This window comes from Neodiprion pinetum, chromosome 1 (assembly GCF_021155775.2).
Source record: "Neodiprion pinetum isolate iyNeoPine1 chromosome 1, iyNeoPine1.2, whole genome shotgun sequence".
Classification (NCBI taxonomy): domain Eukaryota; kingdom Metazoa; phylum Arthropoda; class Insecta; order Hymenoptera; family Diprionidae; genus Neodiprion; species Neodiprion pinetum.
Genome location: NC_060232.1, coordinates 7,310,227 through 7,329,375, shown reverse-complemented (window position 1 = coordinate 7,329,375; position 19,149 = coordinate 7,310,227). Strand labels below are relative to the sequence as shown.

Here is a 19,149-nt window from a genome sequence, read left to right as displayed (position 1 = left end):
GTTCTCCATGTGACATGATAATTTGATGCCAGCCAGACGCTGTCAGGCTGTTAGCGCGAATGTGGCACCTTTGAGAAAAATAATGAACAACACAAGGAATAGTACGGATGTGTTCTTGATAAAATGATTTATTGTCAAGATCACACAAAACATTTCTTGCATGCAAAAATACAAAAACTTTTTCAAAGTTTAATATTTTTTCCGAATTTAAGAAATTCTGCAGCTCTATCGAATTCATACGATTTGGATAACAACAGCGGGTGCAAGAAGAGAATAATCGTGAAACTGCTCCATACGTAATGACGCTATGCGTCGAGCTAATAGAAAATGATATCAAATATGCATGGCAGATGTCGCTATAGGTTACCGATTTACTCACGGATATAAATGAGTTTCTAAGGCTGTGAACGTGCCGTGAACTTGACTGTCATTTCAGAAAGCAACTCGTATTTACGCAGAACACAATGTACCGCTCATTAACGCACACAAATCGAATGCACATTGATCTCGCGTTTCTGAAAGGGTACGAGTTGTGTTTATTGCCTGATGAATATTCTCACTATCTCTATTCCTATTGCTTATCTCTATGCCAATACTTACAACTAATATCATGTTTTAATCACTCCAGGCTTACCAAATACACATGCTCTATTAAAAGTATATTCTACCAGTTTTCGTTTGTCTTTATGCTGTTATCACGTCACTTCATGACTGTCACTACAAAATCCGCCCGACTAAGATCTTGATTCCTTAGCTAAGGACCATGATCTTGAAATAATACTAATTATATACCCGTAAATAATTACATTATATACAACTCTAAATTTGTATTCGTGAAATTTTTCCAGAAAGTGGATTAACGATATTGAAAAAAAATTTTAGCGTAAAACGTTATTAATTCTTTTATTTTATCCGCTTGATGCAAATTTTAGTGATATTTTATTCGAAAAGTAATCGAAACTTCAGTCAGTGATGTGTGGTTTGACACTTGAAAATTAGACTGTAATAAAAAAATGTTGTTCGAAGAAAAAAAAAAACCAACGCGTTGGAATTGTAAACACTAGTTTATTGCTACATAAATTATGAATTTCTTATGTTACCATGAATCGGCAATCTCTGCATTCCGAAGCAGAGCGTCTTCTAAAAAAACAACTCGCACAGCCAATTTTCGCAACATTCTTTTGCTTTCCTGTTCAAGAACCGAATTCTGTTTAGGGAAGGTGCGCCTATTACTCGACTCAAGCAACTATACCTTGGTTAAATTTTCTAATTTTTCACCACACAAAACTCAAAATATTTTTAGAAGTGCAATGTTTTGACGCACGTGGAAAAGTGTTGATTACGTTCAAAGTTTGAAATAGTCGTAGGTATGCTACGTAAAATAGATGCACCGCGGTGCCCTAATTTTCAATATCCTTCCTCCCTCCTCCTCCCGATAAAGATAATTGTTTATAAGTTTGAGTCAACATGGCGAAACCGTTCCAATTGAATCCCTACACACAGTGTCACCTACTTTTTCATCAATAAATTTTGAATTTCCTGTAGTGATTTGCCTTTCGTTTCCGGTATCCAAACTGCAGAAAAGATTGTGCAGAATATCATGAGCAACGCGTGCAACCAGTAAACCCAAGCCTCTCCTACGGTGTCTATCAAAGGTTGGTATGACTTAGTCGCCCCGAAGGCGAAAACCCCACTCAAAATGCCAATCATACCGGCCGCCACACTTTTTATGTTAGGGGCGAAAAGCTCGCTTAGAATCATACTGGGTACGCCAATCATTCCAACGCAGAAACTAATCATAAAAAGTATCGTAGTCGTGATTGGCAGCCATTGCAATGAGTCAGGATCAAACCCGTTATCCAATAGAGCAAAGTGTACCCCCAACACCAGCATGGTCACGGAAACTCCAACGCTTGAGAATATCATGAGTACCTTGCGCCTGAATTTATCAGCTATGTACACCGCAACCCACCCAGTCAAAACTGATGCTCCGCTGTTTATGATCACCAACGTAGAGGGCTGGATGACGTTCACCCCGGCAGAAGTGAGAACTGTTTCCAGGTAATAAATTATAGAATTCATCCCGCTGAACTGCATGAAGAAGTACAATACGATTGTGATGATCATGGCTCGTTTATTCTCCGGTATGTTGAACTCTCGTAGCCGTTCTTTGATTGTCGGAGAACCTGAGCTTTCGATGTAGTTCCTTATTGCTTTGTACTCGATCTCAGGATCTACGTTCGGGTTGTACCGGATTATAGATTTCATCGCATCCTCTGTTTTCCCGTCGCGTACGAGGAAGTGAGGAGATTCAGACAACCAGAGGAAGAGCAGGACGAAGCATACATTTGGCACCAGGCTTATGTAGGAAAAGATCGTCATCGAGAGGTTGGCACCCATTATGTTACCGGTTAGTGTTCCCACGGCCATTCCAGAAACGGAGAGAGTCACCAGCGTGCCTCGAATTTTTGGACTCGAAATTTCTCCCAGAAAAATGGGAAAGCTGCTGAATGATATTCCTAAGCTCAGTCCGGCTAAAAGCCTCGATGCGTAGAGCCACGCTACTGAGTCGGCGACGATGATACAAATCCAGGCTAGTATCATTGGAAAACCAACGATTGTCAACGTTCGCTTTCTACCGATCCATTCGACCCCAATGCAGCCGAAGATCGCCCCTAAAAGTCGGCCTACATTCATTAGGGATGCAACCCATGATACCTCGTCGGTGGTCAATGGTAGTGGCGAGTCTGCTGACATTAGCTGCGCCGTGTATGGCGAGGTCCATCCGATTTTCAGGCCAATCGTCATCAACATTAAGAATGCTGAAAATGATCACAAGTTCGTAACAAGGTTCAGAAACTTCGTCGTATGATTGTGCGAAACTTTCTGCCAGTCATGCAAATCTTTTTCACGTCGGAACATATTCCGTAATTAAGTTTTTACCGTTTAGTGCTCAACAGGTATTCCAATGCTGTTAGACTTAAATTTATCCTCAAATATTTTCTAAACTCAAATGGCTGTAAAATATGTAGTAAATAACGTGACTAGATAATTGTGTTTTACTTACTTGATATTCCTGCGATCCATTGCATCCATAAGGTACCTGTGAACCAGCTACCGGTTTTGGTACTTGTCAACATTTAATTGATAATTTAGCACAAACGTTGTTGCTGAACGATGGAAGTTAAATCACACACAATTTGAGCGAACTGAACTTCAATTTTCAAGCACTATGAGTTTTATAGTGTGTACCTGCGCTAGATAAGATATTGGAGTACAGCAAATATTTGTAATATTTCAAATGAGGATTCTTCCTTCATCTCGTTATAATGTTATTTATACACGCTGGTGATTTCGACAAGTCACTTTTGTTGTTATTTATTCATGAGGTGTTAAATTTGTTATTTACCTAATAGATTAATTCATGAAATTATTACAAAGTTATGAAGTAAGAGTTAATAACCGTGCAACACCACTTCAATTGTCAAGCTGGTTCTGGTTATAGGTACCGCAAAGTTGGATAGTTAAATTTCTGTATTTGAAATTTTACATATTAATACATAGAATAGCAGCATTGTCACATGTGTCACATCGAAGATTATCTGATTTGTCGTGCGAATGTATGGCGTCAGTAATATTCAGAGTAATCGATACCTAGTATATTAATACGTAATGATTATGCAAATATCAATTCCAATAATAGGTATACATGTACCACAATACTTGGTGATTTTAACGATTTCGACTGGGGCGTGAGTCCTGATATCAATGTCGTTTCATATGTTTCACCTCAGTGTCATCTAACGCAGTCAACTTAGTCTTGAGAAGAAATTAGTCAAGTTCAAGTTAATTCAAGTTAGCGGGTCGTGAAGTTCGGTAACGTAGTTTATTCGTAGCTCTTTCGTATAATACTAATTATTTCGACGTCGACCTGTCTCTTTGATGCCGTCAAAACTGCCTATTTATTGACGAATGTATTAGGATCGTCACCCGGAAAATGCCTTAATTCTTTTCCTGTCCACACGCATCCCTGACCTTCACGGAAAGCTCAGTGACTGCTTTTTCCTGTTTATGGGATGGTCTCGTATTATGAAACAATTTAACATAACATAACTTACTAGCAGCGACTGTTTGTACTTACAATTACTCTTCGATTTTATGTTTAAATAATGATTAAAAAACTTCTCACGCCACGCTTCCATGCCAAGTAATATTAGCTAAAATTCGTGTGGGATATCAGGTCGCTATGAATATTTGGCCAATTACACTTACAGGTCAGTAATTCATGGTGGTAACTTCTGTTAAGTTGTTTTCGCCGTGGTTATCAAGTCTCTACTGTATAAAATACTTATGATTTGTACCTGTTGTACGCAAACAGTGGTCATCTACTTCACACACCTGAAGTCGTATTTTCCATTTCATTTTTTAATACTATCCCAACAAGCACTGGGACGTATAAATAGCGTATAAAAGTAGACCGTGCATCAAGGAGGTAAATAGGTGTTTTTACGCCGAGCGTAAGTTTTTCAATAGAAGTCGCAGGTGAGCGTGCGCTAACTAAATGAAATATTGCAAAATACGTGAGCCGAAAAAGGTTTTGCCTCCGTAATGCACGCGATACTTTATATAGCAGAAGTATGATATACGAGTCTTTTCATTGTCGCAGAAACGATTACTTTTGGTACAAAACGCAGGTAAAATAAAGCGGGCGCCAGTTGAATGAATCAACGATCCAAATTGAGAGTTGCAGTAAACTCTGACAATATATTGAGATTTCTGTCTGAGAATTGCTTAACCAATATCAATAATTTGTTACTTCACTTACCTAACAATGTATGAGCATACAAGCCCAGACCGACTCTATAGGGAGTCTTTGAATATCGCACAAGGCGGCGCCGTCACATTTTAGTTTAGAAATTTGTTTATTAATTGAATAGCATAATTTGTACAGTTTGTGGTTGCATCGATATCGCCCGAAAACGCAGCGTTTGACGAGGAAAGAAAAAGTGCGTTCAAGTGATTGTATCGGTCACGGTCTTACATACAGGTCTGGAAACTCGCTCAAAATTTCAATGGTGGGGGTGTCCTCTATTGAAGTACCGGCCGTTTCGCCTAGTGACCACGAGTGTCGCTGCCATCGAGGGATTCAGGCTGTGTGACAGAGACGGAAACAGCTCGGACGGTCAACAACCTGCTTCCATCTCTCTCGCATACCCTGAATCCTCTATCGCAGCGACACTCGTGGTCACTAGGCGAAACGGCCGGTGCTTCAATGAGAGGACATACCTCCACCACCAGAGTTTCCAGACCTGTATGTAAGACCGTGGTATCGGTAAACAGACCGATTGGTTCATGTTGACAGTGAAGTTGCTGATTTACTTCTTAATGGAACAAAGATAATTCTACAATAATTAATTTTTATATATAGTTTACGACGCATACAGGCAGTATCTTTTATCATGAGAAATTGTATCGTCAACTCAAGATACGAAAATCTGTAATAACTATCTGTTTCGTGTCTAAAGTTGAAGATATCAAGAAATGAAATAAGCGTAAATTATTGTAGTCTCCTTTTCTCTCCATTTTCGTTACTTGGTTTCGGAAAGTATAACATTTTAAGCTATACACATAGTTATGTTTTCGTCTTTGCTCAGCCTGTTTCGTAAGTTTATTCAGTATTCGTGCTATTCTTAAATTTAATTTACCCGACTTCAATGCCGACGCGACATCGTACTCGTGAATGTTGGCTAATTGTAAGGACTGTTGTCACGAGCTCCAACCATCCTTACAGATATCAGTATCGTCATGGTTATCCAGAAAATTTTACTCAAGAAAGCACATTCGTTTGAAACTTGCAAAAAGCAGGAACAGGCTTGGACAAGGTTTTAATGAATTTAGGTTAATTAACATTAACTTGATATTGTGCTCAGTTGACTTAAAGAGGGTCTCGCAATCTCCAAGTTCTTACGGTAATGTGAAATGAGTTTGTTCAACCAAACTGCGTAGAGATTCTGATTAACGAGAATGTTCAATGATAACAAAAAAAAAAAAACCTATTATCTGGTTTGCTTATTCAACACTTGTTATCGTAATCCTTTATTTTTCTGATAAATTATTTTGAATTTCCTGAAGTGTTTTTCCCTTCGTTTCCGGCATCCAAATAGCAGCAAAAATGATAGACAGCACCATCAGAAAAGAGTGAAGCCAGAAGACCCAAGATTCGCCAATAACATCCACTAACGGTTGGTAACTTCTTGATGCAGCGAAAGCGAAGAGACCGATCGAAATGCTGGCGAAACAGGCTGCCACGCTCTTGATGTTTGGAGCGAATATCTCACTGAGGATCATGTTGGGAACCGGGATGATTCCGATGCAGATAAACAATAGAAAAATTACACCAGCTGTGACTGGAAGCCACTGTAACGGTTCCGGATCAAATCCGCCGTCTAGCAGAGCAAAGTGTGTACCGTAGGCAGCCATGCTCACTCCAACTCCGGCGCTCGAGACAATCATCAGTGCTTTCCGCCTGAACTTATCGGCTATGAAGATCGATACCCAACCGGCCGCAATTCCCAGAACGCCAAGTATAATGACCAAAGTGGCCGGAGCGATGAACGTGATCCCTGCGTCAGTCAGGGTTATTTCCATGTAGTAAACGAGGGAGTTCATTCCGCTGAACTGCATGAAGAAGAAAAGCATGATGCTGATGATCATGGACTGTCGGTTTCGCGGGATATTCATCTCTCGCATGCGGTCCATGAACGACAGGCCATCTCGAGCGACGACGAATTCCTTCAGGTACTGGACCTCGAGCTTGCTGCTTGCGCCTGGATTGTATCGGGCAATCGATTTCTCAGCCTCTTCCAATTTTCCTATGCGTACGAGATAATGAGGAGATTGGGGGATCCACAGGAATATTAGAACGAACAAAATGCTCGGGACGATGCTGACGTAGGCAAAGACCTTCATCGACAAGTAGACGCCCATCGCGTTGCCGATCGTCGTGCCGAACGAGAATCCAGACATCGCCAAAGTCACCACAGTCCCTCGGATCGTTGGACTGGAGACTTCGCCGAGGTAAAGAGGAAAGCTACTGAAAGACATCCCCACCGATATACCGCCCAGAATTCTGGCTACGTACAGCCAGATCACTGAATCTGCAACCATGATGCAGATCCACGCCATTATCAGAGGCACACCGAGCGCGGTCAAGGTCTGCTTGCTTCCCAAGTACTCGACGCAAAATCCGCCAACAAATGCTCCCAGGAATCGACCGAGATTCAAAAGTGATGCCACCCAGGAACCCTCGTTCGAAGTTATCGGAAGTTCTGAATCCTCTGCTGTTAATCGCAGTAGATACGGCGATGTCCAACCAAACATCAGCCCCACGGTAGTCGACATCAGTAATGCTGCGAATGATAAGAGCTCGTTATCATCGTCTTATGTTTCGAACATTACCGTATTTCATTTCAACATTTGGTATCAAACTCCTATGCATCCGCTAACGTGCGTTTTCCACTATAATAAGGGCTCTTAGGAACACTGAAGCTTCTCAATTTTTTACCGTTATTAGAAAAAAAAAAAAAACATTCAAATCCACCGACCACAAACAAAACTCAACGCCAGAAGTGCTAATCTTGCATGAATGGGCGCAATTCAGTACAAGGTTACCGCGTAGGCATCAGCCGGGCTCTAAGCCTGAAGAGATAACTGAGTGTGCTGACAGATTTCTTCTCAATTTTTATAACTGTTGGAAATACACATTATCAAGATTCGAAATGTAATTTTTGTTAGTAATTGTGCTTATTATTATCGAAATGCGAAGCTTATGTAAAAAGCTGTACCTTGGTGACATAATACATTGCAACACTTTTTTGTGCGAAATTTGTAATTGAGAGTTTAAGAAAATTGGTTAAAAACTTGAAAAGTAGCATAAATTGCGTTTTGTTCTTCGTGAAGCTGAAGCTAGCAGCCAAATATGTTAAACTTTTTAGAAATATAAAAATGCAGTTCAGTTATCTAAATAATTCTATAAAAATATTGGGAGTTTAAGGTATTTCACAAAATTTAGATTTTCGGACTTCTCTACCTTATTCGAATGAATATTAGAACGTTCGGCTGCTAGCTTTAGCCTCGTTTTTTCTTTAAATCTTCTCTATCACTTGTCTAAGGACGAAATATCCACTCGCTATCGTAAGACATTTCGAAGAACAATTTGTCGCCAAGGTGGATGGTGTTCATTCACATGGTTACACAACTCAATAACTATCTGCCCGTTCAAACGTTATTCTGGATGTGTTACAAGTTATGCTAACGATTTTGACTCGGATTATAATATCACCTTTTCGCATAATTCGTTAACTATGAATCAAAATTGAGAAAAAGAAGTATTTCTTACAAATTGTAGAACCACTCGATTTGAAAGAAATGTATTTTAATTCATTTGTTATAATTTAATTATCGATTATATTTCACTAACCTGTCGCTGCGGCGAACCATTGCAGCCAAAGAACGTTTTCTAACCAACTAATGTTCCTGATGAAAGCCATAATTCAACACTTCGGCACTAGACATTGAACGACGCTAGTTCATTCGACGTCTGTGGCAAGAGGACTAACATATGATTCCGAAATGCCGTGACTTTTATAACGATTGTTTGTCTCTCAGATAAGATAAAATTACCGAATCTAATTCCGTATGTCGATTATTCGCATCTCGCGCGTCGTGCGATATGCTCCGATCAAATAGATTGTAGGCAATATCAGTTCATCAAGGAAATCGAAATCCTCTCTTTCCCTGATAAAGTTTCATTTAAAATTTTATCTGTAATTATGATTAGCAAATGACTTGATAGAAAAACTCGTATTCCCTGTCTGCAGTAGGAGGAAGTCCCCCAGTGCCGGACGCATAAGGTTATTCGTTAATAAAATCCCAACCTACGTGAAAACATAATGGTTTTTATTGTTATGTTCATCTTTGGAGTATTTTGAATGATATAGTAACTTTGTGAATTATCATTTAACGTTAAACTCAGTAAAAAATATTATTGTATTTAGTAGTAAAAACCAGTAAGTCAGAAAAGAGGCACCTAGTACCGGACACTGATAGTACGACTGGAAAGAAATCATTAATAAATCTTGCAATGTTCACAAATACACTGGCCATAGAACCCAGAAATATCTGTGCACACCTCATGCACCAGTTCTTTGAAATTTGAGCCATGCATGGTATTTTTGATAGTGTATCTTTCAGCGCAGCTTCTCTACCCGTCATATTTCCACCCAAGATCTTTTGAACTGCCTTTTTCGTGTTTTCTTCGGACCATTTTCCATTCTTGATTATTTTCGATTGGTTAGTTATGGTAAAATATCACTAAAATAAGTAGGAGCAAGTTTTGTATAAGTAACAAAAATATGAGAAAAAAATGGATGTCCGGTACTGGGGGACAAATCAAGTGTCCGGTATTAGGGACACGTAATGCACGCGTGAATGATAAAATATGTGCTCGTTCGCAATATATCAACTTTCATTGGACATTGTTTGAAAGAATACATACCAACAAACATCCCAGAGGACAAACGAAACAACAGAACCACTAATTTTTCAAAATATAAGTATGTGAAAATTAGGTGTGACGCAAATTTATGCAGACTTGAACGTTAACTGACTCTCGGCAACGCACGAATACACGCTGCTGCATGCGGTATATACCCCCATCGCTACGTCCATTGCACATGTTCGAATCACGCAAGAAAACTGTGGATACTGTTTTGACTCTGGGATATACTATGTGTGTCCGGTACTAGGTGCTGTCCGGCGTTACGGGACTTCCCCCTATCGTTCGTACATGATTTTAATATCTGAACTTTTCTCAAATAGCACAACGTTTTTTTCAATCGTTGAATCAATTTAATTATCCGTATCAGGATTGGGTGGGTGAAACAGAGAACATCTTCCTTACACATTTACCGCATGTTTGGACAATAAATTGCATTTATTCATGTTTCACATTCAGATCGAACAATCATATAACATTGGTCACACGCCAATCAAAATTAAATCTAAGAAAAAGCGGGTGATCCGAAACAAGAGTATTTTATGATTTTTCAGTCGTATCAAAACAAAATTTCTTTATAAATAAAACTCGATTTTGTTTCATTCGCGATTTACTCGTATAAGAATACTGACTGATTGTGAGCGTCTTTTCGATTCTGCATCTGGATCCGCGATGAGCGTTGGAGATGCCACGCTGCAAGGTATGTTATTATAGGTAGGATCAAGTCCTTGTGTGGCAAAGCAAAGGTGTCATATCCTAGGCTTAATGATATATATTGCCTTGAGTAAACATTGTTGCATCATCAGTGAAAAGTTCTTGTCTTAATTAACCATTCATTTATACCATAACCATTCGTAAACCCTTCAATGAGCAATTCTTACTTAGGTTATAAAACAATTGCGTAAACGGATCAAACACTGACCAGTAATATTTACTCTCGAAATACCAAATTCCATTTATTCTTGTCCTCGTTATTTCATAACATATTACTAACTGATTACACATCTTCATGATTGAAACGCAGTTAGAAACTTCATAATCTCTTCATTTTTATTGATAAGACGTGCAAAATTACGGGTTGACCAACCAAACTAATTTGACTGATATTCAACTATCCTATATTTGTCTATTCGAATAACTTACTATACACTTAGGTATCCGAAACTACAAAGCTTCCGCTTGTCACTGGAGAGTTGACCATTTCTTGCGGTATTTTCAGTTTGTGTCTTGAGAACCGAACTCAGCGTTCTACTTTTGAGCCGTGTAGCCCGGCTATTGAACCCCAAAAATTGCGTAATATACGCTGTAACCAAAGTCACATGGCTTTCGGAAACAATTTTTGGATGTTTGTGAGGTATAACGGTGGTGAATATCGTAGCCAACAAATATCAGTGTCATCAATTAGTTCAGACTTCCTCGTTTTTCATCCCCTTCGCGTGTTCGGACTTCACATGCGTCACACTGTCCGTCAGTATCTCCTGGATTTCCTGCAGAGATTTCCCTTTGGTTTCCGGCATCGTGAAGATGGCGAAAGGTACGGCGAGTACGGCGATGAACCCGTAGAGCCAGAAGACGTACTCCTCGCCCATGGCGTCAACCATCGGTTGGTACGTCTTGCTGGAGACGAAAGCAAAAACCCCGGACGATATGCCCGCGCCACACGCTGCCATGCTCTTCAGATTCGCGGGGAAGAGCTCGCTGAGCACCGCACTGGGAATGATCATGATACCAACGGAGTAGAAGACCTGGTACACCATCATCGATCCGATGGGCAGCCACTCCATGACGGGAACGTCAGGCTGGTAATCGAGCAAAGCGAATTGCAGTCCCAAGCACATCATTGCAGCGAAAACTCCAACGCTCGAAATGATGAGTAAAAACCTACGTCCCGACCTCTCGATCAAGTACATGGCAAGCCACCCTGTCACGATCGAAAGGGCACCTGCGATAACGACGACCGAGGATGGAGCGATCGCCTTGACCTCGGCTCTGGTCAATATTATCTCCATGTAGAAGAGGAGGCTGTTCGTTCCACTGAGGTGCATGAACATGAATAAGACGATGATTATGAAACCGGCTCTCCTGTTCTGCGGGGCGTTGAACTCACGAAGACGGTCCCTAAACGAGGTCGACTTTGAAGCGAACACGTAATCCTTAAGAATTTCCATTTCCTTCTTAATCTCGACTCCGCGGTGGTACCATTGGTATGCCTCCGTCGCCTCCTCGAGTTTTCCGACGCGCAACAGGTGGTGAGGCGATTCGGGTACGAGCGCGAACAGCACGACGTAGATCGCTATCAGAACCAAAGTTATCATCGCGAAGTAGGACATTGGCATGTACGACCCCATCAGGTTGCCAAGGAAGTTACCCACGGCTCCACCGTTCATTGCCAGTGTCACCAGAGCTCCTCTGATATAGGAGTCGGATATTTCTCCGATGTAAATCGGGAAAGCACCAAAGGTCATTCCCATACCGATACCGCACAGAACCCTCGCTGCGTACAGCCACATCACGTGATTTGCCAATATGATGAATATCCATCCGAGGGCGCTCGGAAATCCTATCAGGAACATTGTTTTTCTGCTACCGAAATACTCTATGCTTACTGCCGTCAGAATTCCACCCACGAATCTTCCTACATTTATCAGCGATGCGATCCAAGATGCTTCCGAGTCGGTTATGGGCAGTGGCGAATCATCTGCCAGCAGCTTTGCCAAGTACGGTGATGACCATCCTGCCACCAACCCGGCCACGATTGTTACCAGGGTCGCTGAAAGAAGACGTTAACATCAATAAACATGAACAGATTTCACGGACTGTTTAGTATCTGCTCTGAAGCGCGACTACATTGGGCAATAATGTCAAGGCAATTTTGTTCAGATCCTGAGTTTCGGGATTATTGATGATATTTTTATATAATACAATATTTTTATATTTTTATAACGCTGCGAAGGTGCGTGAAATAAAAGCGGTCGAACGGATACGTAGGCGAACTTCACGTCACTTTAATTGTGCAAGTTCTATTCTCCAGCGTTCGTTTTTTATAAACCGCAGGTATAAAAGAAAAACCGTGGAATTGATGTTATTGATCGAAAGAGAAGGACGTTACAGTTGAACTCTCAGCGACACGATAATAATAAATCGAGTGTGAAAAAGCAATATTCCTCAAAATGCAACTTCACTAATGGTGCACTGATTGAAGTTTTTGTTTGATAAAAAAAAAAATGTTTAAAAAAAAGGATCAAAAAATGACCGATCAATTCGATGTTGAAAACTTACCTCCTGCGCTTCCCACCCATTGCGGCCACAAAATCCTGACCGGCAAGATCGAAGGTACGTAAACCATGTTGTTGCTAGTTACTGGACAATTGTGAGAGCGCGAGCGTCTGGATCTCCATGAGGTGCGTCTTTAAACCATATCTGAGTTGGGTAGCTGAAAATGCTCTCTATTTATACTTTGATAAGATAAGACCCACGCTTTGTTCTCATAAAATAATGCTTTTATCAATCACGGAATCTGTCTAGTCTAATTCTTGTACAGCTTCTGCGGGTTTACCTTACCAGATACAGGAAGCTGAAATAAAAGCCGCTACTGCAACCGGCACATAAATCTCAACGCTCAGCGATTATGGGCCTTAATAATGACGACTGAGCAAGGAAAATAAAGAATTTCAGAGATGACGATCTCTCCCGTAAGCTCCCAATATATGATTCCCAAAAGCCCAGGCGTCGTTAAGTCAGGTACACCAATATATCCGCTCCCTCGTATTTAGTCCCTCCTTGACATACTTTCACATACTTAATTTATCTTCTCCATTAGTTTTGGTAAATTTTTTTCCGCATACAGGGTCTGTCCCCCTAACTGGACACCCAACGCGCTGTTCCGCGTGAGACAAATCACGGCAATCACGAGGAAGAACGAAAGGCGATGGACTTGATTCGTTGCATCGGACGAGAAATAGCCGACCTTGCTTCACCCGCCACCGCAACCTTGCACATTCATTCTCACTCTGCCTGACCGGTTTTACTTCTCTTTGTCTCACGCATATAAATGAGACCGAAAGCTGTTTTCTATATTCGAACATCTCCCGATCGAATTAACACTTTGCAATTTAATTGTAAAGTTTCAACGGAACGAAGCGAATCGCTAATAAACAGTCGGTATGGGAATAAATTTTCACCCTGCAGCGATCGAGGTTGATTTACATAATATTGCACCAGTTAGTCCGCGTGCATGTTTCTACCTACCGGAGTTGTCGTCGGCCTTGGTACTCGACTTTAACACCGTCCGGTAACTCGTGTCAACTGAACATTGAACTTTTACACGGTATGTTTGCGATCGGAAAAATCGAACGGTGGTTCGCTCGAACGGGGTGAACTCTGACTACTGAGAAACTCAGGCTGGTTTTTGGATACCTTTGGATTTACTTTGGCGAGGGCGATGGTTCTCCAGGTAGCGGGGATCGACTTCGGATTTCTATTGGCCCTTTTTCGACGACGAGATGCGCGTCCAACTGCGCCGGACACTCTGGACAAGTGTTCCTTCAACCTAGGCGCCAGGAAGGGCACGGCATCGGTATAATAACAATAAATTCGAACCTGTGCTACAGGTTTCTATGGTGACTCCTTCTCGAGTTCGTTGCGCTGCAGCTGACCTCCGGAATGCCCGTCGCCTCGAGTATTCCCTCCTTATTCGATCCCTTGTTTATTTTTAGTCTCGGAGAGTATCAGGATGGCAACGTCGCGGAGATTCTGGCTATCATTAGAATTTTTTTCCTCCCTTGAGGTCAAGAGTGCGATTTAAAACTGATATTCGCACTTGTCGACAATTTTTATCGTCATCGACATCATCATTCGCGATTTTTCGTGACTTGGAAACTGCCGCAGCGAATATCAGCAGGGTGGGTTTCACCATCGAGTACTCTGGAAGTTGTTTCGCTCTCGCCGAAAGCTGACAAGCTGCAATTCTCTAATCATACATCTGGTATGGATTTAAATCTGTTTTGAATTATGACGCTGCTTTGAATCCAATCTCCAGAAAATTTTTGGAATGCGTAACATAAGCTGTTTGAAAAAAAAGTTGTATATCAGTTGGTGAAAAAATAATGTTTGAATGACTTTACTTATTTTTCGTAAAATATAGTCTTGTCGTGAAATGCGGGCTCAACGGTGACGTTTAGCACATTTGATAACAAAGCAAAGAGTTATTCTTAACTTGGTTCTATTCGGTTGGTCGATAGCGAAGTCATGCGCTCAGGTATTTCTATTTTTCTCTCCTCGCGCGTGTGTATGTTGTTTTTCCTTATCTCTACATCCATCTTTGATGATATACTTTTTCGAAACACCTGACTGTGTGACACTCTTGAGCCGAGAAGAATTTTCATCACCTGATCTCTCCGCGACACGGTGCGTAAACAGAGGTATTTTAAGCAACGGGGAATCGTAATTGAGATAAAATTAAAACAAAATTTGCTACTCGTTGTATATCTCTCTCGCGACTCGTCGAAATACATATAAGACTCTGATGCCTCCGGCAGGCACCTTAATTGTCAAGAAAAACCCAAATACGACGTTATTCTCCATCTCTCCGTCGCCTCAACCCGTTATAACACAGTTTCGTCCCGTCCATTAGCTCCGTACCGAGCCGAAGCCGCTGAATTACTTTTTATTTTGCAGCATTCTTCGGCAGTCTTCTGCGGACCTGCAATGCGCTTTACGCGGCTCGGGCCCATCAACTCACATTACTGCGAGCCAAATCCTGTTGCCCTGTTAAAACAAGACCATTAGCTATTCGCAGCCGAAACCTCCCTCCGTCCTCCTGTCCGCACGCTGCTGGGTTTAGCTTATTATAAACTTATTACCGGAGACAAAAGCGCTTCGTTAAAACTTGCCCTACAAACTAAAGGAGCAGGTGTTCCCACCTTTCGTTAACTAACGCCTTGTAGTCGGTGCAGGCTTTGTGAAGAAACCGTGTGTGCGTATATGGCCGTTGTATTTCGGTTAATTTACTTTCTGCTAGAGAATATAACAGCTGTGGTAAACACGCGAGCTCATTAACTGTGAAAATGATGTTTTTTGAAATATTCAAGTCGTTTACAACGTGCATAACGTATGTATAATGAAACATATTGCGATACGTGATAAAAAAAATTTCTCAACAGTTTCTCGTTATTCAAATATCCAAGTCTGATTTATATGCATGTATAGAATGCAGTTGAAAATAAACAAACGGCAGTTGTAAAATTATACCGCCTCGAAAGAAGTGCAGATTACGGTTATTCATCATTCAATGTCTGCGTGAAAATGTAGAAAACAGTTTCAGCTTTTCGTTATGACAAAAATCGGAGTATTGGAGACGCTTTGAACACAGGATACAGTATAAATTTATATGTAGATACATTTGCCATGCACATCGTTTTCTAATCGAATCAATTATTTAAATTCAATCCCCCCCCCCAACAAATACAATCAATAAAATTCTACACACCAAGAATTCGATTGTAACGGTCATCTTTAATTTCGATGCATTGGTCGTTGGTTCATATATTTGCCGCTTTTGAAGCATCCTGAAGTAAGTTTTTCCTTCGAACGCCTGCATTGCAGGTACACATACCATATACGTATCTATATATATACATATATATATATATGGGGCAATCCACGTTAAATTAGTAGCCCATGTACCTCACCCTCCTCGAATTTAATCATTTTATAGGATGATATTTATATACCGACGCAAAAAGGTCTCGGAATTTTTTTTCAGATTTGTTTAGCTATCGGTGACATTTGAAAAAAATCGAATCGAAAAACAAATACCGACAACGCTATTGTTGAAAAACTAAAAAAAATTACACAGATTCTACGGTTTGAAATGTTATTTCTAAGCACCACACTATAATGGGATCTCAATCTTACTATTTTTTTCGCAAGTTCTTAGTTTTCCCATGTCGGGATTGAAGTTTTCTTGGTTCTTTTTTCTTCTACTCCCCGATCCAAATAGATCACGAAATCATGAAAATACAAAAAAAAAAAAAGAAGTAAATATCGAGATCCCATTATTACGCGTTGCTCAAAACTCATATTTTGAATTATAGAATATAAATTTCACCAGTAGCTAAAGAAAATCTGAAAAAATTCCCGAGACACTTTTGGGTCGGTAAGAACGTAATACTAAAAAATGATCAGAAACGAAGGGGGGTGAGGTATACGGGCTGCTAATTTCACGTGGAATTCTCCATACGTATGATGTAGATAGATTTATTAAACCGCGTAACTGCTCGAATGCAAGTTGGTCAAGACGACTGAAGGATATCATCAGCGAGAGTTGACGGACTGCCGACTGTACGGTTGAAAATAAATCAAAAGTAAATCTCTCGAGGACCGAAGGAGGGCTGTAAGTATTATATTATCGTAGTTGGACTCGAAGCTGTATTTCATGTACATACATATATATATATATATATATATATATACACGTACAGCCAACTTTCCGCATCGTCCTAACCATTGTTTAGTATTCTCTTGCGGATTTTCTGTTACACAGGCAAGCTGCATTCCGAGTAACTAGGCCGTAACTAAAGCTCGTGAAACTTCGTTCAGGAAGCAAAATTCGCACTGCTGCAGTCTGCGCTCGGTGACCCTTCTCCTCATTTTCAAGAAAACTTGTTATAACGATAGCAGTGAAAGTCCACTGCTACTTTGTCCCGTAAGACTTTTCGATTCTATTCCCTCGGTGTTTTGCTCATGCGTAGTTTTGAAGTCTTCCTTTGACATACGGTAAAAGAATAGTTATTATGCAGGTACCGGAAACAGGAAGATGGAACAAGAATCGAACGCATGAATGAATAAAAGATTCTTCATTTGCGAAATCTGAGAAGTCGATCTTCTTTATTTACTTTTATCTACGTTGCGTATGCTTGGAATAAAACTTATGAATTATGTACTTTAGCGCGTTTCCTTTGCATTTTTCAACTCGATGACAGTAATATATGGCGGAAAACAGTTCGATCGCAATCTCTCAGCAGCTGTGAAGTTTATCGTGTATGTGAGGAATTTCAGTGCAAATTCTGACACGTTCGGAAGCTCGAAGATTTCCTTCTATACTTCTATCGAGGCCTTGTCTCTGTCATCGATCACCTGATTCGCCGGATTGATACCGTTCTCGACGATCACCGACCTGCCGATATCTCCTCCGTCTCGTCCTCTTGATCCTGCGTCTTGAGACGTTAGCAGTGGGTGGAGATGAACGGTTGGAATGCAAAAAAAAAAAAACTAATAAATAAATAAATAAGGTAGAAACGATAACAAGCGTGCAGAAACATAAAGACGAGGAAATAAATACACGCCGGGAAAAAACCTGAAAAAGTTTATGCGGTTGGGGGAAATTTGTATGGAATGCAACCGTTAATCAATTACGATCTTAATTTTTGTCCCTATAAATAGAGATGTACCTGCAGGCTTGAACTAAGTATTCACGGTATTCGAACAACCAGGGCTGAGGCGATTTGTGCGAAAAAAAACTAAAAACAATTGAATTCTGTCGGAAATAGCTACTCGAAGGCTTGTCGAGTGGCTGAACACGAACCTGATGTCAGATCTGCGATATCCAAAATGGCGAAACCAATATGGTGGAAAAAAAATCTAAATATATTCAGATTTGGTAGTAATTAGTAGGCGTAGTTTTTTTGGATCCACGATAACAAATCCAAGGTCAGACTTCGAAAATTGTAATCTCGTATCCATTATAGTGGTACAATAAAAAAAAAAGTCGTGATATTTTCATGCAATTCGGTAACTGAGGGCTTGTAAATCATTCATCACGAATCTGAATTTGTAGTTTGAAATTTGAATTGGATACTAATAAATATTTTATTTCAACTTGGAAGCTACAATGTCAAAACGGCAAGTTTGAGAGTTGGCTAACGGCCGGCTTAAAGCCGCTTGTTTTTGACGGGGTGCAACGCGAGGTTTGCGCAAAACTCGTGAATCTCGCGGTTTTTATTCCACCTCCATTGCTATACATGTATGTATATGTGTGTGTGTGTGTGTGTGTGTGTAACGTTTTTAATCACGTGAATAATATATAGCGCATCAGAAATTAGGAGTTTTATTTTTGTACAGCACGAGGTATAAAAAACACCAGGGAATCTTTTTAAATCACAATCGCATCACAGCCAGTGATAAGATCTTCGACTAAGTGTATCTCAAATATTTTCTGTATCTTCTTTTCCGTTTATATGAATACCCCCCCTCTTTTTTTCTCCTCATATCTGTGCACGGCATACCGGAGAGGCTCGCAGATCTGATGGTGGAATATTTTTATGTAACGCGTGCACGTACATGTACGTACATCGTTTACGGAATTCCGTTTCGTTTCGCGATTAATCTCGTTTACTCCGATTTTTCTCTCTGTTAAAACTCAAATCTACGCTCCGCCACTCTGCGTTGCTTTTACTCGATTATCAAATATTTTACAAAATACAACTCCAGGGTGCAGCAGATTTACAAATCTGTATCGTAATACCGGGAGTTTCCTCTCAACGTAGGCAACTGAAGTTACATTTGAAGTCAGTACTGTCATTATCTTTTTTTCA

At 40.5% G+C, this 19,149-nt stretch overlaps 4 protein-coding genes across 6 annotated transcripts in view; 1 reads left to right on the top strand and 3 right to left on the bottom strand.

The window, feature by feature from the left end:
* Positions 1-19,149, top strand: part of dlg1 (discs large 1) — a 390,478-nt gene that overhangs the window by 57,969 nt on the left and 313,360 nt on the right. The window lies entirely within an intron of this gene.
* On the bottom strand, positions 139-3,200 carry LOC124214181 (facilitated trehalose transporter Tret1-like). The gene is made up of 2 exons (XM_046616343.2): positions 3,068-3,200; positions 139-2,822 (listed from the first exon to the last, which is right to left on the bottom strand). The coding sequence occupies exons 1-2, from the start codon at positions 3,138-3,140 to the stop codon at positions 1,510-1,512; spliced, it is 1,386 nt and encodes a 461-aa protein (XP_046472299.1). The 5' UTR covers positions 3,141-3,200; the 3' UTR covers positions 139-1,509.
* LOC124214187 (facilitated trehalose transporter Tret1-2 homolog) lies at positions 4,897-8,609 on the bottom strand. Its single transcript, XM_046616355.2, has 2 exons — positions 8,480-8,609; positions 4,897-7,409 (listed from the first exon to the last, which is right to left on the bottom strand). The coding sequence occupies exons 1-2, from the start codon at positions 8,547-8,549 to the stop codon at positions 6,097-6,099; spliced, it is 1,383 nt and encodes a 460-aa protein (XP_046472311.1). The 5' UTR covers positions 8,550-8,609; the 3' UTR covers positions 4,897-6,096.
* Positions 10,487-12,991, bottom strand: LOC124214178 (facilitated trehalose transporter Tret1-like). Its single transcript, XM_046616311.2, has 2 exons — positions 12,836-12,991; positions 10,487-12,326 (listed from the first exon to the last, which is right to left on the bottom strand). Exons 1-2 carry the CDS (start codon positions 12,900-12,902, stop codon positions 10,963-10,965), a joined length of 1,431 nt encoding a protein of 476 aa, XP_046472267.1. The 5' UTR covers positions 12,903-12,991; the 3' UTR covers positions 10,487-10,962.

Bases quoted from the DNA above. Each gene is read 5' to 3' on its own strand.
- LOC124214178 (XM_046616311.2), bottom strand. From the start codon at position 12,902: ATGGTTTACGTACCTTCGATCTTGCCGGTCAGGATTTTGTGGCCGCAA. The intron at 12,327-12,835 runs GTAAGTTTTCAA...GTCTTCTTTCAG, and splicing joins ATGGGTGGGAAGCGCAGGAG to CGACCCTGGTAACAATCGTG.
- LOC124214181 (XM_046616343.2), bottom strand. From the start codon at position 3,140: ATGTTGACAAGTACCAAAACCGGTAGCTGGTTCACAGGTACCTTATGG. The intron at 2,823-3,067 runs GTAAGTAAAACA...GATCATTTTCAG, and splicing joins ATGGATCGCAGGAATATCAA to CATTCTTAATGTTGATGACG.
- LOC124214187 (XM_046616355.2), bottom strand. From the start codon at position 8,549: ATGGCTTTCATCAGGAACATTAGTTGGTTAGAAAACGTTCTTTGGCTG. The intron at 7,410-8,479 runs GTTAGTGAAATA...TATCATTCGCAG, and splicing joins ATGGTTCGCCGCAGCGACAG to CATTACTGATGTCGACTACC.